Below are 25766 nucleotides of genomic sequence, written 5' to 3'. Positions count from 1 at the left end.
GGGAACGCATTTCTATTATCAGTTGTTTACCCTGTTTCCTCTTTTTTTACTGTTAAACTATGTATTGAAAGTGTTTTGCTTTAATAGGTATGTCTCTTATGTAGCAATTTTCTTATACAGAAAATAAAAATAAAGCTAACTTGACCTTGAATTGACAGTGAGTATGTTTAAGTATATAAAGTATATATAGTATATTTTTGACAATATCTGTGTTGCAAACAGTCAGAGACATTGCTTCATTCAAAGAAATCAAACTTCTCTCGAGAACTAAGAAAAATGTGTATAATGTTGCCAAGTTCTATTGCTCTTGCCATTCAGCATCCGTGTGCAGCCTATAAGCAGATAGCTGAAGGTTTTCCATTTGAAAATGATCATCAGATGTTCCTCCAGTAATTCTAGATCGATGAGTGATTTTCCAGACATCCGACAGCTGACAAAGTCTGATGTGCCATATCTGAGGCTTCATAAGGTACTCAAGATTGAGCTATTCTACTGCATTTGGTTAGCATGACGTAAAATGCTAATTCAAAGAAACACTCTTACTGTAAAGCTTTGAAAAGCTACATAATCAGAGGTACAAAAAAAAGAGTTAAAACACTTAAATAAACGGTCAGTCAGTTTTGCTGTAAAATGCCTTTCTTGGATGCAATATTTCACATTTATATTCACTTTATGGATATAAATATTGATTCTTGTTCTATCCCCTTCAAACTAGCCACCTGCTGTGGTGAACATCTGCAGGGAGAACGGTTTCATTTATTCTTTCTACAGGACACGTGGACTGTATATTCCATCAGTCCATGTTGACGTGGTGTAATGGCCCGGTAGATTCCAGTCTTTACCCCCTCTTAAACCCTCGGTCTGTCCCCAGTCTGTGTTTGCACAGTTATGGATGATATTCTGTCCTTGTGTAAGTTATGAACACACTTTGACCGTTTATTTCCTGCAGCGCTAAGGCTAGACGGTGGCCGACTAACCTGATTGATGGATTTTTTCGAGTTAGAGGTCAAGCATGTGCGTGCACACAGACACGCACGCGCACACACAGTTATACACAAAGTCCATTCAATGACGGAATAGCACAGATGTATGAAAACCTGGGTAAATTGCTCTGAGATTTGAAAAGAAGGGAAGGTCATCTAAATACAGAGGGGACGAGTTGAGTGTGTGTGTGTGTGTTTGGGTATGTGTATCTCTGCTGAACTATGCCTGCATCTCCTATTAGCTTACCTATGTTGGTAGGTAAGTGTTACTACTGATGCTAAATTGACAAAACAAACAGCAGGAAATGAAGTGAAACTAACCTAACATGACCCTTCTCACATGTAGGCTGCAGCTTTATCCTCCACCTTAGCTAATAAAAAAAAAAACAGTTAACAGGTGTGATGGATTAATGGGAACAACTTGAAAACCATTCCACATTTTAACTTTGGCTAGCTGATATATCTGCAGGTATGGATAGAAGTAATTGATAACTAATTAAATAATTAAAAATGACTGCCTTCCATGTAGGTCAGCTAATTTCAGGGTCCTAGTCACAATGTCATTGGTTTCACCAGTGTTTTTCCTGCTATTACAATGTCAAAACGCATGAAAAAGGTCTATTCACTCCTTTGCTGAGTGAGTATGCTAGCTAGTTAGAAAGCTAACAGTTTGTTCCATCTGAGCTGATCTTTGAAGCAGCAGTTAAACAAAGTATAATATGGACATATTATCACTTTATAAAGTTAATATGGCGAATGTGTTAGCAGTTGCTTATTTACATTTTGCGCGGACATAGATTAAAAATTAGTATTCATTTGTGCAGTTGTTTCTAGACAGCTGAAAAATATAATTAGTCTAATATTTACTCTCCTATTTGCTCTGTTTTGGTTTCCACCAACTTAAGAAAAATATCTGGTTCTTTAGCTGGCTAATGTTCAGCAGCTCGTTGCTGTTTGGTGTTGAGCAGGTAGTGTACAATGTTGGTTTACTACAGGTTTTTTCTGAAAACAGCTGACTTCCAATGGAGAGAGGTGGCACTGAACCAAAGTAATAAGGTTGAGGGCCATAAAACAAAAACAATGGACTGAAAGTCACTGAAATGTGCCATATTGTTGAGGTGAACTGCAGAGTCCGGTTGTAATATACTTAACATTAAAATATTGATTAGCACAGCTTTGAACTGGTTGAATTGGTTTGTATCAAATTGGTATTATGAGATACACATTTGATTCTATTTTGACAAAACTTTGGGAACCAAAGACTGTCACGGCTCTGTCTTATCAGTTTCAATACAGGCGATTTACACGAAACTTGGCTGAGGGATCGGGCAACATCCAGGGAAGAACCCATTCAATTTTGGTGCAGCTCCGGTTAAAGGGGGGGATTCAGGAATTTTTCTTCATTGCGAGATAGGGCAACAACAACTTTGAGTACAGACTAGTAGTAAAAAAAGACATCGGTACTGTCCTTATAACAATTTTTATTTTCTTCTAAAAATATTACATCCAACCCCTGTGCGTCAATCTTTTTAAGGTGTTTATCTTTCCTTAGTCAAATGATATTACTTAATTACTTATTACTTACTAGCTAATACTCAGACTGAGCTCAATGACAATGCCAGTCACGGCTGCTAGGAATCACAAATGGAGACACAAATGCATCATGAGCTACTTTAGAATGACAATGGAATGTCTATGACAATACTACACAAGTTAAAACAAACAAATTTAAATCTTCCACCTTATTTCTTATTATTTAAAAAAAAAAATTACATTAATTGTATGATCTTTCTGCCTTGCCTCAAGGTACTGACTTTTATATAAATGTGCCATCAGTTGTTCACAATAATTTGATGGTTTTCAGAAATATTTGCAGGCTGTAGATTTATCTAAAACTAATGCATATTCTTAGTCTTCCCTAATTGAATTAAGTGAGGCAGACAAAATATTAGAGAAGCAATACAATATAGCAGCATCACATACAGTTACATCCTTAAGTTGAATCAATGCCTTTCTAAAACAATGTCAAACAAAAACTGAATATTCTTAACACTCATGAGGTAGGATTTACTGCAGGGATGTTGTATTAGACTCAATTAGTTTTAGCTTGGCGGACCTAATAAACTGCCAACTGAGTATATTCATAGTAATATTGATCTTTTTATTCCACTCCAGCTGTTTTTGGGAAGAAGGCATGACCCACCTGGAAAGCGTTGACTTGTATCCTGACATTTCTAAGAATGTTCTGTGTGAACCTCTTGAGGTTACATAACCTGTGTGAAAGTTGGGTACCAGTGTCATTTCAGGACAGAAAGTCATGAGTCAAAGGTTTTAATTTCTCTTCCTGACAGACTCCGTCTGTGGTCTTGCTGAACCATGTTTGCCCATTGTTGTCTGAGGTGCAGATGTGATACTGAGATCTGTCATCCCAACAGACCAGGCTGAGGTCTAAAACAATCCGAAAACCCTCAGCCACAGGTCCTGGGTACTGATCAAACACTGGACAGAGCTCACTTAAACATCCCATTGACCAAACATCTCAGTGTATACTCAATAAACAGCACACTGGTTGTTCTGACTAAACTAATAAGGTTTCACAAACACAGCAGTGAGGAGTTCTCTGTTTATCATCCTAACCCCATGTGACTTATACAGGGTTCTAACAGTATTGGTTTTTAAGGTATTGGTTTTTAAGGTCAATGGCAATATGTTTAGATCAAAGTTGCCGATAGCTGATATTCAGTGGCACTTGCAATATGACAATTTATTGTTTTCTTGCCGATAAAGGAATATCCTTGTCTGAACATGACTTTTGTCATTTTAGCAACGGTCAGGATGCATTCTTCAACAAGGCAAATAGAAACTAAGCAGCATTTTTGACTGAGATTTGTGAAAATAAAATAAACCAGTTTACATTTGACCTAATTAGATGCTGTGAAAAAACTGTGAATCATTGGTTATTAGTTTTTGTACAGCTGAAGTGGGGAATTTTAAGCTAAAAATGACAGGTTAGTTTCTGAGAGAGAGGCCCACAGTGTGATGGATGCTTCAATCAGTCACAACCATAGCCCAAACCCCCTGAGGGCATGTCCGTCCTAATTAGCCTCCCCTGTTCAGCTTTAATTAAATATTGGTTCCACATGACAACTGGAAGCGCAGTGCCAGCTCTCTGTAAATAGACTAATGACCTAAACGTCAGTGATGGATGGCCGACCCTTCCAGCTCACCCTCGCTGTTTCTCTTCCTCTCACTCTCTTGCTCAGTGAGCCGTCACTCCATCTTTCTATAACTCTGTCCCTGTGTCAGTCAGTCTCCAACCACAATCCATTTTGTCCTATTTCTCAGCTGTCAGTTTTGTAGTTTAACTTTTTAATTGATAATATAATGATTAACAACATTAACAGAGGGTAGTTTCTTCTTCATACATCTATTCATATGTTTGTTATTCTTCTTGTTTCTTTAAATTATTATACGATATAAACATTTGATTCTATTCCGACAAAACTTTGGGAACTAAATGCTGTCACGGCTCTGTCTTAGCAGTTTCAATACAGGCTGGTCATAGATGGTGATACACAAACAGGCAGTAAAAGACCAATAAAAGAACTTGTTATTGATCGACCTTGTGGGAGACTGCATCATGTTTGGGACATGTTTTTTTTTCCTGTTTCCTGTCTATTTTTGCAATTTCAGTATAATTTGACCATGATGCACACTCTTAAGGTTTGGGAGCACATGTAAGCCAGTAGACTTTAGAGTTCCCCTAATTTCTGTCAGTCATTAAGAAAAGGAATACACAGAATATCTTTTTCACCAACTTGCCTAAATGTTTGTCTATGTAAAGAAAATGATTATTATACCAAATTACATTTGGTATAATATGAGGTGCTATAATATGGCATAATAATATTATATTATTATGTTCTAATATTATTTATTACAGCAAATATAAATTGCCATGATGAGTTTCTTTTTTTTCCAGGTTTTCCTCTTTCTCTGTTCTCACTCACAAGACACATACGCATACCTTTACAAAGCCACAATCCAAATGAGATGATTCAACTCCTAACCTTAACGTTTTGGCTCTGCTACAAACATAATGACCAAAACTTTGACCAAAAATGTTTAACTCAAGCCCCCACTTACTAGATTCCTTCTAGTACTGCTTCTAAGGTCATGACTGAACCTTCAAACTGAAATAATGATAACTCTTTTGTTTTGATGGCTGTATGCTCTGTTGTGCCCATTCCTTGTCACCCTTTACAGTATGTCACATTACATTGATGAAACAGCATTCATCAGCTATACTGCTAGGGTCTTTAGACAGATTTAAACATTGTTTCAATATATAAGAACTATACTTTTTCTTCTGTTATTTTTTTTAGTTGTTTGTCTGGCAAAATCAAATCAAAAAATTTAAATCATATTAAAAAAAGAACAGAGGATACCTATATTGCTGATAAATCTACCAAATACTGATGTTACATTCTTTTTAAATTTCATTTTTAAACTACAATAGTGTTACTACAGTTTTCTCTGCTTGGTCCATGCTGAACTTAATGTTTCAAAATCTTTATAAAGACTCAAATAAAATTTTGGTGAAAATATTTAAATAAGGAATATTTGTTTAACTCATTACAGTTATTCTAAAGGTGGGATTCAGTGTTCGTTTTAATAGAACTTTCCATCATGCTGACCGTAAGCTAAAGGTGTAACGGACTTGCTGTTTGAATTAGATGGAACAATGTGAAAACCAGGCTTTAACTACTGGAATGAACTGCAATAAAAATTGAAATTAGAGACATTAGAGTTCTACTTGCTGATATTTTTAATATTTGTCATTGTTTGATAACTTGTTGTGATGTTGTGTATTTATTCTCCGGTCCCTCCTACTAAAGCCAGGCATATACAGTACTAGAGCTGAAGCTAAGGATTATTTTCATTATCAATTAATCTGCTGATAATTTTCTTGATTAAACGCATGGAAAGCGCATGGAAATGTCTCTTGTAATATCCTAAAGCCAAAAGTGACACCTTCAAATGCCTGTTTTTTTTTTAACCATCAGTCCAAAACCCAAAGGCATTCATTTTACAATGATATAAAACAGAGTAAAGCAGCAATTCTGAGAAGTTGAAACAAGAAAATGTTTGGTATTTTTGCTTGAAAACAGGGCTGTCCTCTAAAGGTCAATGAGTCAATGCATCAGCCAAGAAGACAGTTTTTCAGTTGACTCACTGCACATTTTTTTTTTTTTTTTTTTTAGCTGCATCACTGTACACATAGTTATGAAGGAGCAACAGTCTGGCAGGTTATAAACTTTCCAAATGAATCTTGTCCTAAAATGACCAAACCACAGAACTAACTGTAATGGAAGTAGAGACAAGTGATGGAAACGCCAGACAGCCTGGCAAGGCTGCCAACTTTTACTTTGTCTTAATGTCTTTGTTATTATGAACAAAAACATTAAGATGTGAGTTTTTAGGTAAAACATGAGAGAAATGTACAGGAGTATGGTGTTTGGCAGCTCTGAGTCGACTGACTTGGGGACAACCCTACTTTGAAAAATTAAATGATTAATTGATTATTAAAATAGTCAGCAATTAATTTTCTGACGATCAACTTACTGTTGCAGCTCTGTACAGGTTATTATGCTATTGAGATGGACATTTATTCACCATGTACACCTGGTGTACCTGGAATGTGATTGGTTTATTGTTGTTTACCTATTGTTGTTCAATAGAAAGCTGGATTGTTATAGAAAGCTGTATTGTGAGAGACAGAAAACCAAAAATACAAATGGTCAAAAGTGGGTTTCCCAGGGATCCCTCACATTCCTCCCCCCCTCCCTCTCTCATTCTGTCCCGCTCTCTCTCAGCCCTGAGGAAGCAGCTGGCCCCCTCAGCACCCAACACACACACACACACACACACACACACACACACACACACACACACACACACACACACACACACACACACACACACACACCTAACACGTTCGAGGCCTGAACCAGAAAGTGTGAGATGAGACATCTGGGGAACATACAGGCATAAACGAGAGTCACAGACAGATGGTGGATGTGAGGGAAGTTGTGTTTACTGAACACCAAACTGTTGGAAAAGATAATTCTCCATTGTTGAGGCTAAATGGAACTGGCTTAAATGGGGGGCAAAGGTCAGTGTTTTGGGAAAGATAAGGATCAGCAAGTTGAGCAGAGTCTATGGGAGAGTTACAACCCAGACTAAACTGTGTCAGCACCCAGTCCGACCAGGGTGGGCCAAATGGGCTGGCTGCAGGAGCCTTGGAGGGACACAACCCACTTTCCTTTGGTTTTTTAAATTAGAGAGTGAGTGTTCCGCTGCAATTTAACAAGCCCGAGACTAAATCTGACAGAATCGGCACGTGCTGGGTCACTGCAGACATGTGCGTCTCAAAATAGAGACGCAGAGAACGGGAGCACAGATTACAGAGAAAGACTGAGAAAGAAGGGAGAAACCTGCCTGCAGCAGCTTGACTGAGCATGCATGAACATGCACATGTGCATGACCCCATTCGTGCATGCATGTACACACTGACAGAGCAGCCTGTTGTGCCCAGAGGCAATGAGGAGTCTGGAACACATTTGTAAACAGGCTGCTGTCCAGTAATAATGACAAAACGTGTCAAGCTCTTACATGGACGGGTTAAAGGATACTCAACTGACCGCAGATCTAGGACGGCTATCAGACTGGAAAATACTGAACTTGAGACTGTGACATAATTCTATAATTTTCAGGTGGCCTGCTTAAAGACCAGAAAGTGGGGTTTCTGGGTGGCAGAATGTATTTCTGGAACCACAAGACTTTTCTCATGACATGTTTTGTTGTTCTCTACGATGAATATTGAATAGCTGAATAACAACTGAAAAACATTCAAGGTGCTTCTTGCCAAACAAGACTGTATCCAGGGATGAAAACAATAACAAAGGCACAATTGTGTGCATGCACCAACGTCCATGCAGCCTGCTGCAATTGCTCCTGTTCATTTTCTTATTATTTCAACCTTTTAGTTTTCGTCTTTTGTCACACTTGCTTAAATTTTGGCTAGTAAGTAACAGTATTTAAGCTGCTTCCTCTCTAAACATGCTTGTAGATAGAGATCTGGTCTGTTTTTTCAATGTGAAATTACTTATTCAGGTACTTTTTTGAATGCTATCATTCAGCAACACTACTGTTGTGCAGCAACTCCACGGCCGCATTGTATACACCAGGGAACAGCCATCTATGCTGAAGCTGGCTAACATGGCAACCAGAACAACGGACATCCCTGCAGAAATCAGACGAGGACACACAGAAAAAAGTTATGAGGGAAGAGAGCTGTGTCCAGACAACAAAGACTGATGAAGAGAAGTGTGTCTCCCTTCTGTCATCATAGACTTTCTGTTAGTGTAAGTCTTATGTGTTTCACATTGACGGCTTTCAGACAGTTTGGGCGGACAGGAAAAGGAATTTTTCTGCAGCCCAGACTTTGAACTGTTTGCTGTGAGGCCACGTCCATAGTACATTCCCAGGAAGTTCTCACGCTATATTGGTTGTTGCTTACATCCACCCCTCAGTTAACCCGACAACCGCATGTGATGTCTGTTAACACGAGACTCCAGACTCTACCTAGTGCTTCTTCGTGATCTCTGAGGGACTCTTCCCACTTTCACTCCATTTGTGGACTGAACTACCAGAGGAGACAGGACCCTGGACATGCTATATGCTAATGTTAAGAGGCCTGGAGATTCGTGCATTTGTACATTTTTCTATTCTTTTACTGTGAATCATTATTACTATTTAAGGTTGTTTTTACTTATTACTGTCTATTGTAATTGTAACAAAACAATTTTCCTTTGATCAATAAAGTTTTTCTTATTCTGTTTTTGAAAAATTAACTGCAGGAATGTTGCATCTTGTACAAGAAGTGCAAGAAACCATGTTGCTGATTGTAATTCATGACAATGTAGCTGTTAAATTTGAGAATTTTGTTGCTTTCAAGGTGACTTGGGAACATTATTTTGCAAAAGGACACAAGTACCAACTTTTCAGTCTTGGATGTGAAACTCCTAGATATGGCAGCTGAAAACTGCACACAGCCTGTAAGAGTAACCAGCCAGTGAAGTTTTTTTATGGCCATGAAACACAGCTGTGTGTAGCCTGTAATGCATTATACAGGCTGTGGACACAATAAAAGCAACACCTGTGCAATGCAACATAGGATAATAGCCCATACATCCATCTATTCATTTTCTGGGTAGCCCGTAGGTCCCTCTCTGCTGCTTTCTCCAGCTTCTCCTGGGGGATCTTGCGACATTCCCACTGGGCAGATGGGAGACAATCCTTTTAGCATATTCTGGGTTTGGCCCAGATTCAGATCCACATTGGACTTGCCAGAATACCTCTGGAGGTATGCCCCAGAATAATTCTTCTTCCCATTTTATCTTCTTTCTCCTGTAAGATTTTCTATACATTGCCTATTATACTTTTTAAAATTTCCATTGTAGTTTTTCATAAAAAATTTCAGAAGAGGATGAAAATATTCTCTATAGCTTTTATCTGTTTACCTTTTAAACAATTTCTTGTTTGTAAATATGTGTAAAACTGATTTTTGGGTATGTTATAATGCTTAAAAATATATTCAGTAAGCATTTGCAAGAATTTAACCAATCCATTTTTATCCCAAGTATTAGAAAGTTCCTGTGCATCCAGTAAATTATCATCAGCCTTTTTCACAGCACACGTTGACTTGTCAAAGCAGGAAAAGCACAGGTGTTAGTAATAACATTGACAATGGCTGTGTTTCATTCAAGTAGTCCTAGTAAACTATGCCAGTGAGCCAGTATGCATTATAGCAGTGCTCTGGAAATGACACATCTGAATGGTATGTAGCCACTGTTAATATTATTATTTGCACTTGTGTCTTTCCTGCAATGACTTGCCAACACTCCTCTGTACCTGACAGAAAACCAATTTGAGCTTAAAATGTTGTACTTTTACAAATGTAATAAAGAAGAAACTCTGTAATGTGGTAATGATAAAAACACTAGTCAAAATGGTTTACCACAACACCTTGAAATCTGACAATTTATTGAGAAAAGTCAATGAGGGAACCCAGCTCTCTAGACATATTTGAGGATAGCTAATCATCTCCTAAAGTTATTGACTGCACCACTTTAAGATTTTGCAGCAGGCAACTGTTTCCTGAGAGAAAAATGTTTGAAGAAGTGGGATAATTTACATAATCAGTTGTAAACCACAGTCCTTGATCTTTAACCATCAGATGTCAAGTGTCACATGAGGCTTTGATTAGCAATATAAGGATGGCAATATGTAGTTTGAGAGAACTGAAATTCTAAATGAGGAATTACAGTCAGCCACCAATTGCCACATGTCAGTAAGCTCTAACTGTGGCTGGTGTGTTTGAGAGCTTCACCAACTTCTTTGTCGTCTTCACAACTAGGGTTTGTTCTTTTCTTTGTTACAGATCACTCTGGTGAAAGAGCCTGAGCCTTTATGATAAGTGTGAGAGATGGGAATAAAAGTGATTCAGTAGATGGAGGGAATAAGGAGTGAGATAGTTTTCACACAGACAGGTCAACATTTTGAAACAGTGAATGTGTGGTTGGTGTGTATTAATGTATCTGGTTAAACCAGCAGATTAACTAGACCAAAGCCTCCCCTCACTCACTCCCTTCTGCAAGGTCAGTATGCAAGGCGGTCAATCCTAAACCCATTAGACCGTCTTCTCTGGACACACACAAACACACACACACACACACACGCACACACGCACACACGCACACACGCACACACGCACGCACGCACACACACGCTCACACACGCACGCACACGCACACGCACACGCACACGCGCGCACGCACACGCACACACACGCACGCACACGCACGCACACCCAGAGCTCACAAGCTTAGAGGAGTGCAACAACAACAGGATAGACGGCAGGACAGACAATCACATACATATCAGTGACGGAGATAAGCAGATACTGACTTAGTAGGCAGTTTACTACTGGAGTGAGATTCAAGCTAATCCAGCACATTACAGGCCACTTCATTCACAGGTCTTGGCTGGTGAATGAATGCCCAAATGTCCTTACTGGCCCTTTGAACACCATCTACATTAGAGACTTAATGAAAAAAAAAAAAGACGCATCTGAAAATAAATGTTTGCATAAGATCAATTTTATACTTCTCTGTATAGTTTTAAATTCTAAGCATGTTACATCAATGGTGACACCACAAATCAGTGATGTCAAAGCAGGTGTTTTTTTGTTAGACAGCTGTTGCAAAACCTCTGGCATTATCAACTGAGGTGCATGGATGTCACAAGTGCAACATGCCAAAGAAGTTTTATAGGTTCACAATTTTTCAAGTCTGCCTTAAAACATCAGTCAGGTACCCATTTGAACATTGAAACAGGTTTTGCTTGCTGTTATCATTCCTCCTGTTCATGCTGGCCATTAAAAAAAATTCCCTTCCTGATGGGCTTTCAATGTAAATACTGGATGACAAGTGTTTTCCTGTTGCGCTGCAGTGGAAGGACAGTAACAAAGACAGATATCCACGTGACTTATAGAATTTGGAAGGCTGAAGCCTCACATTAGCCTCAGATAAGCTTTTGAATACATTTTTGCACAACATGAAGACTGTGGATTTTGTTCCCCATCACCTACAGTGAAAGTGCATTAGAAAAGGATTTTTTTAATGGCCAGTATGAACAGGGGGAATTATTATAGCAAGAAAAACCTGACTAATTTTTTAAGCCTTGAAAACATGTGAACATACATATTAGTAGATTAAATTTCATAATCAGATACTCAGTTTGTGTCAAAGAATAAGCCACTCTGATAAGAACTAAACTCTAAGAGAAAGGCTGAATGGTGAATGAATCAGCATGATCATTAAAAGCCAGTGAAACTTTGAAAGACCTGGTATCAGTTCAGCTCTAATGCACTGTCCCACATGCAACTCACAGCTCTGCTTGCAAGGTCAGACTCATAAAAAGCCTCAGATGTGCTCTCCTCCTGAGTTGCTTTAAGAAGCAGAAGCAGCAGGGTTGATAAGTGCTGGCCCTGTAACACATCAGAAGCAACATGAAGCAGGCATTGCTTCCCCTCTCCTCCCAGCTCTCGGGTTCTGATCTGACTCTCAGCTCTGTTCGGCCCTCTGCACTGGCGCTCGATCTTGCTAATCTTTCCAGGAGTTTCTGTTTAATCTGCCAGCTGGACAAGAGGACAGGAAGCAGCTTTTTCCCCCTCAGAGAGAGGCAGACTGAGAGGGAAAAGAGAGAGAGTTAGACAGAGGGGAGGAAGAAAAGACAGGGGTAAAGAAGAAAAAAATACCAGAAGAGCAGTTTCTGGTGTCATTCTTTCACAGGGAGTGACGGCCCAGAGCTCCACATGGACATGACAAGCACCTATACATACACACAGTGTGGTCGCAATAACATCAGTCTAACTTCCACAGCAATAATAGCTTTAATATATAAAACCAAAAATGACACCACTATATACCTCTTCAGAGTGAGGGATAATACAAAGCCACAGCACAGCCAGGGGTGTAGAGGCAGTTCATCATCTGTGGTGGCACAGCGTGGCTGCACATGACAAAAACACAGGGTCTTCTGGCAAAAGATAGTATCTACCTCAGCTCTGACCAAAATGCGATGTGACAGTGATGTGTTGCATTAGCCAATCTAGTGTGTGTTACTTACTTCATCTAAGTTTGATTTAGTTTTAGTCATAGTATTTTGATGAAAACATATATTAGTTTTAGACAAATTTTAGTTGTTTGATTTTTGTTAGTTTTAGTCCAGTTTTAGTCAACAAAAACTAAAGACATCTTAGTCTAGATTTTCATCAGTGACATTTTAGTCATTTTTGTCATGCATTTTTAATTGTTATATTCTAGGCATTTTGAGGCTACAGCCATCTTTGTTGTGTACAGCTATGATGGTTGCAGTGCTAAAACATCCGTTCACACATACACTCACCGAACATTAAATAAGGAATGCCATACTTAAATTAAAATTAAATTAAAACGTCAATCAATTGGTATTATGCGGCCCAAAGTGTGACAAGAAAATATCCCCCACACCATTACACCACCACCATCACACCTGGTAGCCAATCCGCCTCAAGGTTTGATATGTTATGCTTTGTATTGTGTGTCAAAATCTAAGGAGATCAGCAGTTTCAGAAATACTCAAAACCAGCCCGTCTGGTACTAATTATCATGCCACGGTCAAAGTTACTCATATTTTTTCCCCATTCTGATGTGTGATGCGAGCAATAATTTAATCTCCTGACCTGTATCTGGAGGTTTTCATGTGATACACTGCAGCCACAGTTGGATAATTAGATGAATAAACAGGTGTACAGATGTTTCTAATAAAGTGCTTGTGAGTGTATAGTGTCTATTTCACTCTGCGCTGCAGTAATACAGCAGACTGACTCCCCTCAGTAAATCTAGTATAATTTCCAAACTCTAGCTGTTTGAAGAGAACCGCTCACTAAATTGTCCAAAATGTGGTGAACTTTTTTTGGCTTCTGAAGGGGGGCATGCCAGAAATAATTTGAGAATCACTGGTTTAGCTTTAGAGGAAACTCTGAGACATAGGACAACGTAGTAATACTGGATTTCTTTAGCATTCTTAAGCATCAAGAGGAAGACTTAGATGGTGGACTGCAGATCCTAATCCTGGAACTGTCCTTTCGATAGTAACACAAGACAGCTGATTGAAAGTAACGTTAACGTTACATCCACAGCACTTGATTATGTTTTATTATCTGCAAGTTATCATAGTTTGTCTTAGCTGTTTTATTGCTGCCTCTTGTCTAATTCTCAGCGAATTTCAGATGAATTTAGTCCATAAATCTGCTTCTTCCAAGACTGAGTAATGCCAGTAACAGTACTGACAGAATGTTATTGAATGCAAGACGCAAAACTTTCCTGTTTTTGTCGAGATACCGTCTTCAATCAGAAGCTGAATCATAATCAAGGATTTAAATCTATATTGTTAGTACTGCAGATGAATAGTCAACCTGTTTGGTTAGCTGGAAGTATATAAATCCCTTTGCATTTAGTTACTATAGACACACGAGGGGGTAAATGTCTGTCTTGACTTTCGGTGAGCCACACGGTATGTTTTCACAGGAGACGTTTCAGTCATGTTCTTCAGTTGTCCGCCTCACACGCCTCTGAGAGAACAGAGACACTTCTATTTCTATATGTTCTATTTTACACAGCTGGAGTGATCAGTGTACTGAACGCTGCCAAAAGACTCGAGACCTATGTGTAGACAGTCAGAGGACTGAAGCTAGCAGCTAGTGCTGCTGCTCATGCCGCCCCCCTTCTGTGTAGACACAGTGTCAGAGGTAAGTGTTTCAATTGATTTATGTTAAGTTGAAGTTAGTTAATTTGGAAAGCTTTAGGAAGAATGTCCTGCTTTCCCTTATATGCTCTTTATGGTTTAATCTCTATATTACTTTAGATGGGCTAGAATTCTCATGTATGGATATAAGCTTTTTGTATCCTGCATCTTTAACTGAAAAAAAGCACCACTGACTACACAACAATTTATTCTTTTAACAGAATAAACTTTCATACTGCAAAAATCAGACGAATCAAATCAAAAATATCTACAATTACACAAAAAATTAATAAAATGTCATGCTGTTGATCCAACTTCTACACCTATCAGCTCTTAGATCATATAATGCCTACTGTTGGGTTGAGCTCAATACCATCACCACGGCAATATATATATTTTTTTGGATTTCATTTTTTTGCCCGTGAAAAGTTACAGGAGTGCATGTGATGTGTTATATGAAATCTAAATACAAGAATCATAGTTTAGTTATCGTCATTAACTGTCGTCCATCCTATGGCAAGTCTGTGTTCGAGGGCTGGGACTTGGCAAAGGGCCAATTGTCTGCAACAACTCTTCCAGGTGAGACACAGGACAGGATATGATAGTAACAATATTTGCTCAACAACGTCTATTAGCCAACTGGTTACTCAAGTAGACACCTTGACAAAAAGGGGGATGGTTTTTTGCAATAGGTCAAAAAGTAGTCAAGTCACATTATGATAGCAGCTATGGCTACAGTTGAAATCTACATTTAATTACTATCCATAAATAATAGTGGTAGTAGAGAGGGGGACTTTGATACTTGTCGCTTTGGTATTATAGATTGTGTCTAGTCATGGCTTCGGTGAAGAGGTTGTGGACATGCTCTTATTAATCATGAAAAGTACCTCCATTCTTACATTCTCACATTTTAATGTACCGGCTACAGGAATGACTTTGTCTCGCTGCACTGTTGGAATTTGAATGAGTTACCTACAGGCATCAGTCCAGTCCTCTCATATTCCCCCATCTATCTGTTCCAAAATTATGATGGAACAACACTGGGCCTCCAAGTTGTGCCAAACTATAATACTTCACAGCAATGCCAAGTACAGCAGTGCTGTAGTCAGCCTTCAGTCTTTAACAGTCTGCCATATACTGTAGGTCCAGCTGGCCAGCTCATCCAACTCTGATCCAGCTCATCCAACTCTCTCACTAACAGCTATTTCCTTTTTTCTGTCACTTCCCCATAACATTGTCTTGTGATCATGGTTATATTTATGAAATTTCTAATCCTTATATTTGGATGATTCTGTGTTTTACAGTGCAGGAATTTATTAAACCGTAGACAACCAAAGACATGATGTCTAATAGATGCATTGGGCAGGATGTTGCATACATTGCTTAAACTGAACAGGCCAACTTTCCACTTAAGTATCTCTCAAAATTTGACTTGACTTAAAAACTTTTTATCCTCCTTCTTTGGCTGGACACACACACTAACTGCTGTTTCAAGGACAGTCTGGATTATGCTCAAGTTTCAGTTGGTCATTTTCTGTCTTTTTCTCTCCAGTATGCGTACACACATACTTGATGAAATCACTACATTTTATGTAGTGTTAATTTTTTCAGCTATTTTTAGATTTTGTTTTTAAGGCCCGGTTGAACTAGTATTTAAAATTCAAATTCAAATGCAATGGCAAAGTAAATGTGCGCATTGTTTTTTCATCTACTGCAACTTTGAAGAATAGCAAGTCAAATTGACAGTGCTGACCTCTGAAGGAATGGAGAGTCTCACGGTGCAAATTGGAGGAAGCTATCATAGTTTATTATTTTCGTGGCACCATCTTTACTAGTCTCTGTTGGGGTATAAAGTATTGTCCAAAAAGAAGAATGGTTGGACAGGAGTCAATGGTACAAAAACATCTTTTGAACATCTTAAAGCTATTTTGACTGAATAATGCTAGCATGTTTCTGGCTGGCTAGCTGCTAAAGGTGCTAGCTGGCCTCTAAAGTATGTCGCAGACTAACTTTTGGAGCAGTTCCAATGTATTGGAGCGTTGTGAAGACACCATGTCACTTTCTGGTGTGACTAGGCCTTAAATCCTGATAATAAAAGTCCCATGTTTTGGTCATATTTAGTCACCTTCATTCTCCTTATTTTTAAATTAAGTTTTAGCTGTATCTGTTTCTCAATAAAAATTAAAAAAAAAAACAACAACATTTTAGTCTAGTACGTGAGTTTTGTTTTTAGTCAAAACTGAAAACTAGTATATAAATTATACAATTTAAGTTTTCATTTTAATGTTCTGTTTCTGTCAACTCCTTTTTCATCAGCGATGTTATGTGGAGGTTTTGAGGTTATTTTTTTTTGGAAGTTTTATCAAAAGCACATAATTGTAGCTTGGCTTTCAGAAAAAATTCAGAAGTGACATGAACAATCTCCAGCTGAGAACCTTTCCTCTGATCCTCATCTATAAATGTACACTGTGTTGAGTCGTACACACACCGATATGCTCTTCACATTATGCGTGCGTTATGTGTGAAATTTGGATCAGATGGGGTATGTGGGGCTGGGAGCCAAGAAAGCTGGGGAGACAGACAGAGGGGCCCATGTGTGAGAGGGCTTGAAACAGGATCTAGTTGATTGTGATTCTCTGTAGAGCTTTCCCAATCCATCACTCTGCTTTCTTAGTCTCCCTCCTGCTACTCTTCTATTGGCTGTTTACTAAACAGGAAGCTAAAACTCCAGGCTGAGATAATAAAGGCTGGACGCCTCTTTGTGTTAATGTCTGTCTCTTTTCACCAAACTTTTTACACAGAATGAAGACTGACTAACACTGAAATTGATTTGGGAATGGATCTTTTTATGGCCAATATGAGAATGAGGAATGATTACACTCCGATGACACTCCGAGCCAAAGCCAAATTCGGATTTAAATGGAAAATATGGTAATAATCATAGAAGTGCAACATGGAGATGTCACGATCAAATTAAATTTTTTGTTATTCAACAGAGTCCCAATCTAATATTATATATTTTGTATCTAATACAACTGCTGAGCGCACACTTAACCTACACTTAATGTGCCCAGAAAGCATAAAGAAGCCAATATAATTTAGACCAGATTATGTTTGGCGGCTGAATAGCTTCCCATGACTTTATTTTACACAATCCATATATTCTCATTACAGGTCCCTTTCACACAGAGCATGGTTCGATATGTCATTACAACACTTCTCTAATTTCGAAACATGTTGCTTGTGTGTGTGTGTGTGTGTGTGTGTGTATCCATACAGATGGCCAAACCCATGGTTCCACCACTCCCCTGTCCACTTCCCTACCGCTGTAATGCTGTTAGCCACAATTTGCATCTGAGTTCATTCATACTTGAACCGACATCCCGCAGCTTGCTTTCCAAATCAAATCATCCAAAACATGCAAATGTCATTGTGCATCCTGGGGCTACAGAGAGATAACTCCCCTGGGAAACTGTGGGAATCCAGCTTTTACAAGAAATATTTTCACATGCAGACATTCTTAGTCACTGAACAACACTGCAGATATTGTAGAGGCCACACAAGACAGCACTGCTCTGCAGAAACTGCCTTTTCAACTTTCATCTTATCATCGTGAGCAGCTGAGGGCACTGGATGCCACACATGCTTTACCGCATTTCAACCTGCACTGATGACCCTCATACACACAGGAATGAAAACACACTCTGAAGATGGGAGTGCAAATTGATGGGCAGGTGTGCATACATAGGTGTGGCTTGGGAAGCAAATATACACCTTCACATTCTTACTCATGGATCCAATGTAGATTATTCCAACTTACCTACAACCATTAACGTAAACTCAAAACCTCTTTTGACTGACTTCCGATACACCTGGTTGGGGAGGTTGGCGAAGCCCACATAGCCCTCCAGGTTTCGCTGCTGAGGGAAAACACACACACAAAGAGACATACTTTCTGTTAACACAGGCATCCCAAGGCATAAACATACTCCCTCAAACTTGTCTAAAATTTAGATTTTTAACATAGACTATAGGTCTTTAACAGCATAAACAGCCTTTTGGCAAAAGATGAGCCCTTATCAACACACAGATGCATGTAAAAACACACAGAAACTCTGTTACTATGGTATTTTACATGTGTATGTAAACAAATACACAGCAGGGAAAAAAAAAAAAAACTATAGCTGCACACAGAAACACACCATCATTATATGTATACAAAGTGACAAAAATCTTGTTGGTTTTTTTTTTGTGAACCTGCAATTAGAATTTCTGTGTCCTGAAGCGACAACGCCCTTTTGAAGTGAAGTATAGCTGGGATAAATACAAGGGGGGAAAAAGGCTGTTTTAAGGGGAAGAGAGGTGAGGGGAGGGCACAAAGAGAGAAATAACAGGCTTTAACCAGGGAGAATGGAAAGACGAAGTGGAGTCAACACTGCCAAAGTCCATCAAACAAGTAAACCAAAAAAGAAAAGTAATGTAGGCCAATAAATGAAGCTTATCAAATTCTCAAACCATAAATGCAGAAACATAAAGCTAAGTGGATGAAGACAAAGCAACACAAACAAACAAGTCCAATCTCCCTACGTGTTGAATCATATCCATCATGTCCCTCATGTGGGACAGGTTGTAGTGAAGGTAGTGAATCTCAGTCCAGATCACAGCCAGGCTTTACTTCAGCTGCTCTTTCACTTTACCACCAAGGTATCTCTTCATCCCTTCCTCCCTACCCCATTACCTCCCTCTGCCTCTCTCTCATTTCCTAGTCTGCTGACAGATAGCCCGCCCCCCTGTCACTATGCACTGTCCTGCACGCTACACGAGGCAAACACAATTGATTGCTGGCCTCTCAGGCTCTGTCATGCATGGCACCGATCGGTGCCATGCATGACAGAGCCTGCGCTGCGCTGACAGGTCTGCTGATAGAAGAACCTACCAACAGCTGAAATTAAGACCAATTCAAAGTCCCATATGAAGACACGGAATGATGTCTCAGTGTTTCTGAAATTAAAGCAGAGAACAAAAAAGAGGAATCTTAAATTCTAAAATTTGGACTCATCCAGCAACTGAACACAATCATGGCGTTCTTTCTACAATGGAAAATTATAGAAAAATTCAAATATTGTTCAGAAGGTTCGTGCCAACACTTTTGCAGAAGTTCCCACAAATGTGTTGCACTCATAGGTTGCTTTGGTTTCACCTTCTGTCCAGTTCATCCCAAACCAGCTCCATGGGGTTTAAGTCTGGAGACTGTGTTGGTCTACCATCATGTGAAGCCACCATCTTGTTCTTCTCTTCTAATGCTTTCGGTCATAATCTTGATTTAGGATGAACCCCTGACCAACCAGTCTGTCTTCCTTTGTTACTTGTCTTTTCTCTCATCATTCTGTTTTTTTTTTCCCTTTTTTTTTCCCTTGGGCAGTTTACCTCCTATTTCTTACCATGTAAGGTTGGTCACTGGAATTGAACTGCTTGAATTTCTATAAAAACTGGAAAAAATGGAGTGTTCAAAGATTTTTGACCCTGATTAATTCAAAATGAAAAGAATCAGTGACTCAGTGTGGCACAGCAGGTCAGACACCACACTGAGGTTAGGTTGATGGTCACCAGTTAGACGTATGGTTTACTCAACAAAGTCTGCCTTGCATCGAGTTAAAGTTAGTTTTTAATTTGTATTGAATCTGCTAACTGCTATTGCTGTATTGAATCTGCTTTATAAATATCTTTTATAAGTGATCAAAAACACTGGCTTGGGGTGACTGGAAAAACAAAACTGTAAGTGGCAGCATTTTCAAATGTATCCAAAAGCATATTCAAGCATGGTCTACCAAAAGGGAAACCAGAAAGCAAGTAAAGTAGTTGTTACAGCGCTGATTCAAGCTGTACTAATATCCCTGTTCTGTGTTCATTAAATGGTGAAAAAATTTTATTCAAAAATTTGTTAACCAGGTAAATGCAGTGAGTGTAACCTGCCACCCAAAAAAAAAAAAAACAGAAAAGAAAAAGGTTTCTTGTAATAATCACTGGGCGAGATTGTGAAGTCACTAGATGAGAGGAAGTTATCCACTGTCAGTTCATTGTGAAGCTTTACAGCAGCAGGTAAAAAGTAGCTGAGACTTTTAAAACAGCTTCAACAGTGAGACGCTTGAATGTTTTCCGTCAAGGACCCACCTTTACGGAAACCAGTCTCACTGAGGGAGATCGGGATCATAAACAGAAATTTATCACCAGAAAAAAGGCCATTGACCCAACTTCATTCCAAATCCATACTTTGGGAAAATGTCAGACTAATGTGCACTAAAACATTTCAACATATCATTTGATTTAGCAATTACATTCTTCAGCTCTTAAATATTACTAATGAAGAAATGGAAAAGCTTCTGATGACACGATAACTTCACATTTCAACTCAATATTAACTTCACTGAATTTTCTTGATATTATTGAAGAAATCTTTCTTATTCTCCCTTGTTTTATGGATTAACTAAGGCTAAACATCCATATATGTCAGGAGAAAGTACACGAAAGTATGTGGACACCTCCATGTATGTACTTTTGTGAGCTTTTCGTCTTTTGGCCTTGCTCTTCAACACAACTGCTGGAACGAGATGTTCAACAGTAATATATGGCTAGGCTGTAATGTTTAGGTGTCTGCATACTTTTGGCCATACTGTACGTCTTTTGCTAGTGGGTTTATCAGCACTAAGTCATCATTCACAACAATGGTTTGACATATGTCTTTGACAATTACAAACAGAACAGCTTGGAAGCTGTTTCTTAGCAACACAAAAATAAACTGGTCTATAGATTTTGAGGGCTTAACATCGTATTTTTGCAAGGCTATAACTAATGCTGGTTTTTAAAATCTGACATAAATACAAATAATCTGGGCTATTTGGAGGTTGCCAAAGTTACCAGTATTATGTGTCTTTCAGATTCATCCACCACATCCATGAAGTGGTACTGTAGAAGGACTCCTTAATTTACCATACACTTCTATCATTAGACAATTAAGTGTTGTCATTGAAAAACACTAAAATGTCATTTCAGAATATTAGGGCTATGTTGCCGTAGCTGTAATCAATGAAGGACTTCTGTCACACCAGAGGTGGAAGACAGTAACTCACTAATCAATACCGATATTTAGTAAATGTCCATTACTAGCCTAACTACATTCAACTGTATATTCAGCATTTCCAACTGTTTAGTGTGACATTCAGAAAACTGTAGGTGACACACCAACATCACCAGTGGATGTTATGGACACACAGACTATTGGAATAGAAAAAGGAAACAATCTATTCGCCACATCAATACTCTGTAATGCATGCACCTCGACAGCAGGCATAACTTCTCTGAACAAGCCTGAAGCACTTTCCACCATTTCCAGTTTTGATCCACCCACGTTCAAGTTTTGTTTCTGTGAGTATGTGTGTGTGTTAGATAAGGTGCCACCTCTGATAGTCTGCCCATTTCCTTTCAACTGCACTGTAGGCAGCACAGGTAATGTTACACACAGGGTTGGTCATTTAGCTACAGGGAAGGAATTATTAGTGCAGGCTGTCAGTTCGTAGCTACAAACAACTCTGAGTGTGTGTGTGTGTGTGTGTGTGTGTGTGTGTGTAGGTGGGAGTCTGTGGATCAAAATGTGCACTAGATAAATAAAACATTGTGTGTGTATGTGTGCAAGTGTATGAATGCATTAACATACAGTATTTATCTTGATGAGGGTATGAATGAAGAAACCCTTTATTTAGAGGGATCTTGTGTCTGTAGCACACAACGAGGCACACAATAAGCTTGAAACATCATATTTCCAGCTTAATAATAACTTTATCCATCATAGCATCCCTGTAATATTTACAATGGTGCAATAGTACTTGCCCCTTATGAAATGTATTATGATTAATATGGTTCTGTTTACAAGAAAGTGACTAATGGAGAGAAAAACAGGCAGGGTACTTAAAAGAGGGAAGTAATGGGGGATGAGAGAATGAAAGACTAGTCAGTCCATAGCATTCATGGTAACCCCTCCCCCAGTCCACCCAGTGGTGATAGTAGCTGCCTGGTTCACTGACATCATCTGCATTGCCAAGTCCACCATCCTCATCCATTCAGCAACTGATGCTGAGGCGCTCTCATTGCTTCCATCAGCAGTTTTTAAACTTTCATTTATTACATATTCAATATGAATTATGTAATAAATATTCCATAACTTAACACTGCAAAAGGAGGACAGAAATTGTTTGAAAAGAGTGCCCTACGTTATTTTTTCTTTTGTTATTTTTAGCAGTGAGCACATTGCGCCCACGGTGCCTTCACTATCTCTCTATCTCTCTAGGAGAACATTGTGTATGCCCACCCCTTGGCCTAATGTCAAGGAAATCACCTCAGACTGTATCACAAACGGATACAGTACAAACACAATGTAAGCTGTGTTGTCTGATGAGTAAATATAAGCGCCAGTATAATAAGCCCTGAACAAAACAAGCCAGGTGTGGTCAACCAACACGGTGCTCCCTCTTAAGTACAGTTGTGTGGACAGTCACATCAAGCTCTGTTCCACAATCAAGCAGTTTAATGAAGACTTGCTTTCTGGTAAAGGTATATACATAATTTTGGGGAACAGGGTTTAAGCAGTAGTCAGTGGTTCAGCCACTATTGTCATATATAAAATGCAGTCTACCAAGCAATGGTTCACGTCATATAATTCCCATTTTTTGGAATTGATATTGCTGGTGGTCTGAATCGCGAGATTTTTTAAGGAAATTTGGCACAGGGGAGCAAATTTCATCTGGGCTCTGATACTCAAAGCATGAAATCAGACGACCAAAGCACTAGGACTATTTCAAGGATTTCGTACAGTTACATTCTTTTACAAACAGTCAAGGTCGGTGTGAATACAAATCTGAACAAAAATTTATAACTTTCCCCAACGATGAGCGATAACTGAGACCAGACCACGTACCATACGCTGTTCTGTGTAACGTTAGGGGAACCCTCAAACCAGCCTGCCATTTAGACAACATTATAGTGTTATCTCTTCGTAAATTAGGTCTAAACTGTACATTAGGGCAAACACAGTATCCACCATACATAATCGATTGCAACAAAAATGCTAATTACGCTATAGTTTCGCCACTAACGACCTTACTTCATCAGAATAAGGCTACACTGATGGGAGGCGTGATACATTTTTGAAACGATGGCATTTACTGTATTTCAATAAATGAAATACAGTTACTTATCCCGAAGTTGTCAGTTGACTATATCAGTTTGTCAGATGGTGTGTGTGATGTTTTATTCAAGTATAACGCTTTGTAGACATAAAAAATATTCTAAAACCTGCAGATTGGTAAAGGAGCTCGGTGTGTAGTTCTCTCCATATAGGAAAGGTTCAGTACCAGCAGGGACTAAAACACACGGGTACGGTTAAACAGGGCATTCCAATTAAGATTTCAATTAATAGCCCATTGAAAACGACAGTAGTGTCAATACTTGCACACTGGTCTATTTCGAAGAGAAAGGGACTTACAGCGATGCTGGGAACCGCAGTCTCTGGCCGCTCGATCATTGTACTGTGCTGTCACCACCCAGCCTGCAACGGACAGTCACCAAGGCATAAACTGATAAACGTCCAAAAGAATGACGGAGCGGAGAGGAACACGCAGCTTTCCACCCTATAATTCTGTACTCTAAAAGCCGCAAAATGCGTATGAGAATGAATGAATGAGGTTAAATTACATATGGCCGCTGGGGATACTACTAATAGATGTAGCACACTAACGAAAAATGCTCAGGCTGTTTGCCTTTCCAGGCAAGACACAGAATTTATACAATACACCCGGTTGAGAATTTCAGAATAAGACGAAATGCATCGCAACAATTGTATCTTTTATTTTGTACTGTAAAACATTTGACAAAAAGGTATAATATAACTAAGAGTGAAAAGAGATAAAAAGTTGCATACAAAAATTCTGCTGTATTTTGTTTGGCACATAAGTACTATTTTTTTCCAAGGGCCAGTTTAAAGCTTTCCCTTTTCTAATTAGGATTAGCGAGACAATTTCTTTCCATTGATTTCTGTCTTTCTAGATGTCATTGCAGATCAAATATGACACTTGGATTTTCTGTCCATATTATTGAGTTAAATTCCTAAGCACATTGTTCTGAAAATTAATCATTTAAGCCAATTTTAACTTAGATAAAATCATGTTAATTTTGTTAGCATTTAACGGCTAAACTCCTGGTAGTTGTAGCTGTAATGCTAAAATAATTGTTGTTTTCCAAAACGTAGATATGCTCAAATTTGTACAATAGTAGACATTTCAGCTCAGCTTCAAATATGCACATACAACTCCAGTATCATATTTCAGCGTTCCAGAAAGAGGATTAAAAGAAATTAACTTATGGCAAAGTACAATAAGAAGGCGTACCGTGGTATTCAGTCTATTATATTGAAAGCAAACGCACCTAACTTTCGGTCTGCTACTGGCTGTGTCTGGCTAGCTTGATGCACCTCTGGGGAACCTGGATCCGCCTTCCTATTGGTCAAACACGAACGTGATCGGCCTCTGATCGTGTGTGAGGCTTTCATGTGCCGGAGGCGAAAATATATCTGCCGTCAAAAACTGTGGTGAATATCGTTACTAAACAGATATCAACGACCGACAACGCGTAAATTATGACCTGTGACCTTAATGTAGCCATATCCTGGAGTATTAAGTGAGACAGTGGAATGTAATTGCTTTTACAGCCACAAAAAAAGGTGCTGTAAGCCTCCTTTGAAACGTACGCTTATCGAAAATATATTAAGGGAATATTTAGCACCAACATTGGCCCCGAAGAGATAATTTCATTAAATATTAAATAAGCTTTTTATTAAATTTTCATGATAGTGGCACAATAATATAACTATTCTGGATAACACTGGAGTTGTTGCTAGATAGTCAGAAAGCAGTGCTGTTGGTTTGATGGCGAATGTCATAAGATGCAGGAATTGTTCCATGGCCCTCATTCCTGTCTCAGTCTTATAGTGCTTCTGCTTTTCCGCTTTACTGCATCGAGTAAATCGACCTGACTGGATGCCTTGAATGAAAAGCCGCCTGTGTGTAAGACAAGCGGGCAAGCCATGACACTCTTCGACCAGAGGAAGCCAGAATCTCTGTGGTAGCTCATGAAATATTTGTTACAGTTCATTTACTTCCACCTCTTGAGTGTAGCCAACAAGTCATCATTGGAGGCAGCACTAAAGGCACATTGGGTCTTATCAGTGACACTTCTGAAGGGACCTTTTCTTGCTGTTTAGCCCACTATTGACTGAGCAAACTCAAAAATTCCCACGCACCTGTGATCAGCTCTTTGTGGTGG

At 38.9% G+C, this 25766-nt stretch overlaps 1 protein-coding gene across 6 annotated transcripts in view; it reads right to left on the bottom strand.

The window, feature by feature from the left end:
• Window positions 1–25766, bottom strand: part of LOC120793055 (septin-7-like) — a 56716-nt gene extending 30950 nt beyond the window's left edge. The window contains exons 1-3 of one of the 6 annotated variants that reach the window (XM_040132676.1): window positions 25744–25766; window positions 23932–23994; window positions 18217–18316 (exon numbers count right to left, since the gene is read on the bottom strand). In XM_040132676.1, coding sequence (XP_039988610.1) covers window positions 18217–18316; window positions 23932–23970 — 139 coding nt within the window. In that variant the 5' untranslated portion in view covers window positions 23971–23994; window positions 25744–25766. The other 5 variants (XM_040132680.1, XM_040132675.1, XM_040132678.1 and 2 more) reach the window with 5 other exon arrangements.

This window comes from Xiphias gladius, chromosome 8 (genome assembly GCF_016859285.1).
Source record: "Xiphias gladius isolate SHS-SW01 ecotype Sanya breed wild chromosome 8, ASM1685928v1, whole genome shotgun sequence".
Taxonomy (NCBI): Eukaryota; Metazoa; Chordata; class Actinopteri; order Istiophoriformes; family Xiphiidae; genus Xiphias; species Xiphias gladius.
This window is presented reverse-complemented; position numbering and strand designations above follow the sequence as displayed.